The sequence below is a fragment of the Melospiza melodia genome, chromosome 23 (assembly GCF_035770615.1).
Source record: "Melospiza melodia melodia isolate bMelMel2 chromosome 23, bMelMel2.pri, whole genome shotgun sequence".
NCBI classification, from domain to species: Eukaryota; Metazoa; Chordata; class Aves; order Passeriformes; family Passerellidae; genus Melospiza; species Melospiza melodia.
This window is the reverse complement of record NC_086216.1, coordinates 8,925,653-8,932,682: the sequence shown is the minus strand read 5'-3', so window position 1 is coordinate 8,932,682 and position 7,030 is coordinate 8,925,653. Positions and strand designations below refer to the sequence as shown.

The following is a 7,030-nucleotide window of genomic DNA, read 5'->3' as shown; positions in this document are numbered from 1 at the left end:
GGACCTAACTCAGAACCAGTTGCTTAAGATTAAAAAAAAAAAGAAGAAAAGGAGAAAAACGGGCATAAATCCACTCCTTTCCAGCTGTAAAAATAATCAAGGCTGAAACACTTCCAATCACCACCATTGCTCATGGATTTACAGATGGGCATGAGCAAAGGGGGAAGGGGAGGAAATTTTTCCTGCGTTTCCCCTCTCTAAAAAAAACCCAAAACAATCCAGAAATTGCCATCTGCCAGAATGAAAAATGAAATCATTTTTCACTCCCTGCTTGGGGTCTTTCCCATTTTTATTCTACTTCCACATCCAAACAGGAGCTCCCAGGGCAGGAGGCAGAGCAGAGGCCCAAGGCCAAGGCCAGGCTGAGGTTTTGAGGCAGATTTGGCTCAAATCAATGAATTTGATGCGAGTTTGAACTTCTCTGACTCAGATTCTGAGCTATGCCTGAGTCACTCCCTGGGCTGTTTACACTCTGCTGTTCACAGACTGGAAAGATTGAAGAGGGATTGAGTTCATCCCTGTCCATCTAAACTGGTTCCAGTTTGGAGCACAGATGGCTCCTGGCCTCTCCCTCACCCTTTCCCATCCCACCTCCCTTCCACCGTGTCCAAAATTGCTCCAAGTTTCCCCTTTTTCAGTGCTACCTGCACATCTCAGCTCTTTGGGAAGATTATAAAGAAATCTAAGATTTAAGATTTACCACTCTGGTGTTTAAGGTTTAAGGTTAAGGTTTTTAAGCAGGACAGGACAAAATCAGGACAAAACTGGGACAAACCTGGGACAAAACTGGGACAAAACTGGGACAAAGCCAGGACAAAGCTGGGACGAAACTGAGAAAAAAGTGGAACAAAACCGGGATGAAACTGGGAAAAAGTGGGACAAAACTGGGATGAAACTGGGATAAAACCAGGACAAAATTGGGACAAAACCAGGACAAAACCGCGATGAAACTGGGAAAAACGGGGACGAAACTGGGATAAAACCGGGACAAAGCTGGGAAAAACCGGGACAAAGCTGGGACAACACTGGGACAAAACCAGGACAAAACTGTGACAAAATCGGGACAAAACTGGAAAAAACTGTGACAAAACTGGGACAAAACCAGGAAAAAAACTGGAACAAAGCTGGGACAAGACTTCCCCATGGCAGCAGGAGGGGCTGGGGGTGGCAGGGAGCCCCAGGGGGTGGCAGGGAGCCCGGGTGTGGCACCCACCGGTGGCAGTCGTGCCACACCCAGGCGTGGCGGCCGTTCTTGGGCCTGAAGTCGGACTGGCCGTTGTTGTGGATCTGGGAGCTGAAGCGCAGCAGGCGCCGGTAGCCCGAGGTCAGCGAGGTGTTGTGGGCCGAGCTGGCCAGGCAGTTCTCCTCCAGGGCACACTGCAGCAGGAACATGGGCCTGTCCTCCAGGTAGGCCGTCTGCTCCACCAGCTCCGCGTTCAGCACCAGGTCAGGGGCGGCTGCGGTGAGCAATGGGTGGGGTAAATGAAATAAAATCACCCCCAAAGTGTTGCGGTGTGATTTCAAGGTTTACCCCAGAACCTCAGGTCCCTCTCCTGAAGATGCCCTCCCAGGTGTTTCAGTCACCTCTCCCTTCCCTTCCCTGACCCCTGACAATCACTGTCTGTCAATCCTGGATGCCCTCTACCCCTGGGGGCATTGGGCCATCCAGGTGTCCTTTGTCCCTTTGTCCCTCCCATCCTGTCCCTGCCTGGTGGCTCCCTGCCCCTTCCCTGCCCCTCTCCCCGGGGTTCAAAGGAGCAGCAACCACGGGCTCAGGGAGTTCTGTTGGAGCTGGTGCTGCATTCAGAGGCCTGTGGGCCAGAATAAAGCTCTGGGTCCAAACCCTCCATCAGAACCGACTCCTTTCCTTCACCATCGCCTCAAAGCTTCTCCACAGAGGGAAACCTGAGGAGCAGCCCCTGTTATGGGGGGCAGCTCCATCCCAGCACCACCAGAGCTCCTGCAGGCCTGGACTTGTCCCCACGGGCCCAGTGCAGCACCCAGCCAGCCAGAAGTTCCCTCACCACTCCCAAAAAGAACAATTTCTCCTGAATATCCAAATGAATCCCACTCTTGAGTTTGAGTAGGAAAAGCCTGGGGTGGAACCATTGACCATATGGGAGTAGTTGACCTTAAATCTCATGCCATGCCATGCCATGCCATGCCATGCCATGCCATGCCATGCCATGCCATGCCATGCCATGCCATGCCATGCCATGCCATGCTGTGTCGTGCTGTGCTGTCCCATCCCGTCTCGTCCTGTCCCAACCCATCCCATGGATCCCATGAATCCCATCCCATGGATCCCATCCCATGGATCCCATGAATCCCATCCCATGGATCCCATGGATCTCATCCAATGGATCCCATCCCATCCCATTCCATCCCATGGACCTCATCCCAGGGATCCCATTCCACGGATCGCATCCCATCCCATGGATCTTATCCCATGAATCCCATCCCATGAATCCCATCCCATCTCATGGATCCCATCCCATCCCATCCTGCCCCATGAATCCCATCCCATTCCACGGATCCCATCCCATCCCATGGATCCTATCCCATCCCATGGATCCCATCCCATGGATCCCATCCCATCCCATCCCACCCCATGAATCCCATCCCATGGATCCCATCCCATGAATCTCATCCCATCTCATGGATCCCACCCCATCCCATCCTGCCCCATGAATCCCATCCCATCCCATCTCATGGATCCCATCCCATCCCATCCTGCCCCATGGATCCCATCCCATCCCACCCCACCATGGGCAGCGACACCTCCCACAATCCCAGCTCTCTCCAAGCTGCCTTGGACACTCCCAGCGATGGAGCAGCCCCAGCCAGAACCTCTCAGGTTCAGGGAGTTACAACTCCGTGTTGTTTTGGCATATCCAGTTCCCGCGTTCCCCCTGCACATCCCCTGGCCCGGTGGGCACACCCCGGGTCACTCACTCTCGGAGCAGGACACGCCGGCCCCGAAGCGCCCCCCTCCCCTGGGGCAGGACACGTGGGCCCCGTCGTGCCGGCAGTGCGACAGCGACATCTCCGTCCCCGAGCACTTCACCCCGCTCATCACCACGTCGTCGGCGCTGACGTCCCCGTGCCAGTACCACGTTTCCTGGGCAAAAAAAAAAATGGCAGGAAATGGTGTTTCACACATTGTTTGGGGTTTAGTGGCTCTTAGGGGGATATTTACCTGCCTAAAATGGGGATTCTCCACCAGGGAAGATCAGGGCAAGACCCCACATAATCCAACAAAGGATGCTGGAACAGGGGACTCGGGGAAGCTGAAGTTTTGTCACCAAATCCTTAAAAACCTTGAATCCCATCCAGTCCCACCCCATGCCATAGAGAAGGACACCTTTCACTATCCCAGGTGGTTTAAACCTGGTTTTGGACACTTCCAGGGATAGCCACAACTTCTCTGGGAATTTCATACCAGGACCTCACCGCTGTTCCAGGGGAGAATTTATTCTCAATATCCCATCTCACTCTGTCCTCTGGCAGGGAAGAATTAATTCCCAATATCCCATCTAACTCTGTCCTCTGGCAGCGGGGAATTTATTCCCATATCCCATCTAATTCTGTCCTCTGAAAGTGAAGAATTCATTCCAAATATCCCATCTAACTCTGTCCTCTGAAAGTGAAGAATTCATTCCCAATATCCCATCTAACTCTGTCCTCTGGCAATGGGGAATTTATTCTCAATATCCCATCTCACTCTTTCCTCTGGCAGTGGGGAATTTATTCCCAATTTCCCATCTAACTCTGTCCTTTGTCAGTGAAGAATTTATTCCCAATATCCCATCTCACTCTGTCCTTTGTCAGTGAAGAATTTATTCCCAATATCCCATCTAACTGTCCTCTGGTAGGGAAGAATTCATTCCCAATATCCCATCTAACTCAGTCCTCTGCCAGTGGGAAGCCATTCCCCCTTGTCCCACCATTCCAGTTCCTGATGAAACTCCCTCTCCTCTCCTCATCCTCCAGTTTCATCAAACTCACGGGAATGACACAACATCAACTCCCAAACCCCAGAACGTGGGAGAAGGGGAGGGGAGAGAGAATCTAAAAAAAACCCTCCGAGATCTGTCCGTGCCCGAGCTGGGAGCAATTTCCAGGAAAAGAAACCCCCGGTGTCCCCCGGCTCCCGTTGCCCCCGGCTGTTTGGGAAGGCTGGGAGCACACAGGGCTGCCCTGTTCTGCACACTGGGGCTTTATGCTCCAGAGCTGGGGCAGCATAAGAGCCTTTTCTGTTCCAAATTCCAGCAGCCTCAGCTCAGGGAAAAAATGCCTTTTCCTCGCTGGACTCCCAGGGCTGTGTCAACAGAGGCGGGCAGTCGGAAAGGCCACGCTCAGGGATGTGGAGATCCTCAGCTCCCGGGGTTTGACGGGGGAAATCAGCTGGAGGAAGGAGTTGGAGCAGGGAATGGCCCCAGCAGCACATGGGCAGCTCCAGCCTCCTTCCTGCTGGGTGTCCCAGCCCTGAGCGTCCCCTGAGGACCTGCAGATCCCTCCCTGGCCGTGGAGAATGGCTGGGATCTGTCCGTGAGCCCAGGGTGGCAGAGGTCATGGAATGGTTTGGATTGCTCATCCCATGGGCAGGGACACTTTCCACCAGCCCGGCTTGCTCCAAGCCCTGTCCAGTCTGGCCTGGGACACTCCCAGGGGTGGGGCAGAACTGAGGTGCCATTCCTGGCCATGCAGAAGCAGGGAGGAGCAGGGAATACCAACAATTCATGGAGCTGCATCCAGGGCTGCACCAGAGCAGCTCCAGGAGCAAAATCCCATTTTTTTCAGGAGACCTGACCCCAGTTTAAACCTGACCTCTGCATTTCAGGGAGGGACAAGAACCTGCATGCAGCCACCAGCCCACGTAGGGATTGGTGAATGTCAGGAAACCTGAGCTGTGAGCAAACAACAGAGAACTCAGGGAAGCATTAATAATCCAAATAATTTGGGATTATCACGAAATCCTTAAATATCTTAAATCTCATCCAGTCCCACCTGGGCAGGGACACCTCCCACTATCCCAGCGTGCTCCAAGCCCTGTCCAATCTGACCTTGAACATTTCCAGGGATGGGGCAGCCACAGCTTCTGTAGAGAATCCATTCCAGCCCCTCCCCAGCCTCCCAGGGAAGGATTTGTCCTGAATATCCAATCTAATCCTACTCTGAGTTTGAGCAGGAAAAGCCTGGGGGGGAACAATTCACCATATGGGAATATGGACCTTAAATCCCATCCTATCCCATTCCACCCCTGCCGTGGGCAGGGACACCTTCCACTATCCCAGGGTGCTCCAAGCTGGGTGGGGCAGGACTGAGGGGTCACTCCCAGGGTGGGGCAGGACTGAGGGGTCACTCCTGGCCATGCAGAAGCAGCAGGGAGGAGCAGGGAATACCAATAATTCATGGAGCTGCACTGGAGCAACTCCAGGGGCAAAATCCCATTTTTTCAGGAGACCTGACCCCAGTTTGAACCTGACCTCTGCATTTCAGGGAGGGACAAGAACCTGCATGCAGCCACCAGCCCAAGGAGGGATTGGTGGATGTCAGGAAACCTGAGCTGTGAGAAAACAACAGAGAACTCAGGGAAGCAGAATGTTTATCACCAAATCCTTAAAAATCTTAAAACTCATCCAGTCCCACCCGGGCAGGGACATCTCCCACTATCTCAGGTTGCTCCAGCCTGGCCTTGGACACTTCCAGGGATGGGACAATCACAGCTCCTCTGGGAATTCCTCACCACAGAGCCAGGGCAGAATTTATTCCCAGTATTCCATCCAACCCTGCCCTCTGGCAGGAGGAAGCCATTCCCCCTTATCCCATCATTCCAGCTCCTGATGAAGTTCCCTCACTTTTTATCCTCCACAGCTCCATCTACTCCAAGTCCCTACCTCCATGTAGGTGTTGTACAAGGAGATTTTATTCTTGGGGTCTTTCCAGCTCCAACCTTGGATCTCCTTTTGGAACGACCCTTCCTGCTCCTCCTCCTCCTCCTCCTCCTCCTCCAGCACCCCCAGCCCACCCATCCAGATGTGAGGCCCAGGCAGGGGCTGGGTTAGGGTTAAGATTAGGGTTGGGGTTAAGGTTAGGGTTGGGGTTAGGGTTAGAGTTATGGTTAGGGTTAAGTTTAGGGTTAGTGTTAAGGTTAGGGTTACAGTTGGGGTTAGTGTTAGGGTTAGGGTTAGGGTTAGGAGTGGGACAGGGCTCACCTGGAAGGTGTGGCTGGGTTAGGGTTAGGGTTAGGGGTTCGGGTTAAATTTAGGGTGGGACAGGGCTCACCTGGAAGGCGTGGCTAGGTTAGGGTTAGGATTAGGAGTTAGGGTTAAGTTTAGGGTTAGGGTTAGGGTTGGACAGGTCTCACCTGGAAGGTGTGGCTGGGTTGGGATTGGGGTTGGGGTTAAGTTTAGGGTTAGGTTTAGGGTGGGACAGGGCTCACCTGGAAGGTGTGGCTGGGTTAGGGTTAGGGTTGGGGTTAAATTTAGGGTTAGGGTTAGAGGTGGGACAGGGCTCACCTGGAAGTTGTGTCTGGGTTAGGGTTAGGGTTAGGGGTTAGGGTTAAGTTTAGGGTTAGGTTTAGGGTGGGAGAGGGCTCACCTGGAAGGCGTGGCTGGGTTAGGGTTAGGGTTAGGGTTAGGGTTGGGGTTAAGTTTAGGGTTAGGTTTAGGGTGGGACAGGGCTCACCTGGAAGGCGTGGCTGGCGAATCCCAGCCCCAGCTGCCTGCACACCACCATGGCCTCCACGGTGCCCCAGTTGTGGCTGCAGACTGTGCCCCACCTCAGGGTCCCGTTGCGCTCGGCCAGCACCTCCACGCGCCCCTCGTAGGGGTTGCGGCCCCCGCTCAGGCGAAGCTGCAGGACAGAAACCCCTCAATCCACTGAAAACTTCCAAAGGAAGGGGAAACAGGTGGGGAAGAAGATTTTGTTCCCTCAAAAATTTGGAAATCATTGGATGTCCCCAGCTGGAAGTGGCCTGGGTGCTGCAAGGCAGAAAACTCCCCCTTTAACACGGAGCTGGAGAAAC

The 7,030-nt window shown here is 53.7% G+C and overlaps 1 protein-coding gene across 1 annotated transcript in view; it reads right to left on the bottom strand.

Annotated features, from left to right (window-relative positions):
• Positions 1-7,030, bottom strand: part of LOXL2 (lysyl oxidase like 2) — an 82,170-nt gene that overhangs the window by 10,108 nt on the left and 65,032 nt on the right. The window contains 3 exon segments of the mRNA XM_063175350.1: positions 1,214-1,457; positions 2,956-3,121; positions 6,691-6,858. Of these exon segments, the coding sequence (XP_063031420.1) occupies positions 1,214-1,457; positions 2,956-3,121; positions 6,691-6,858 (578 nt within the window).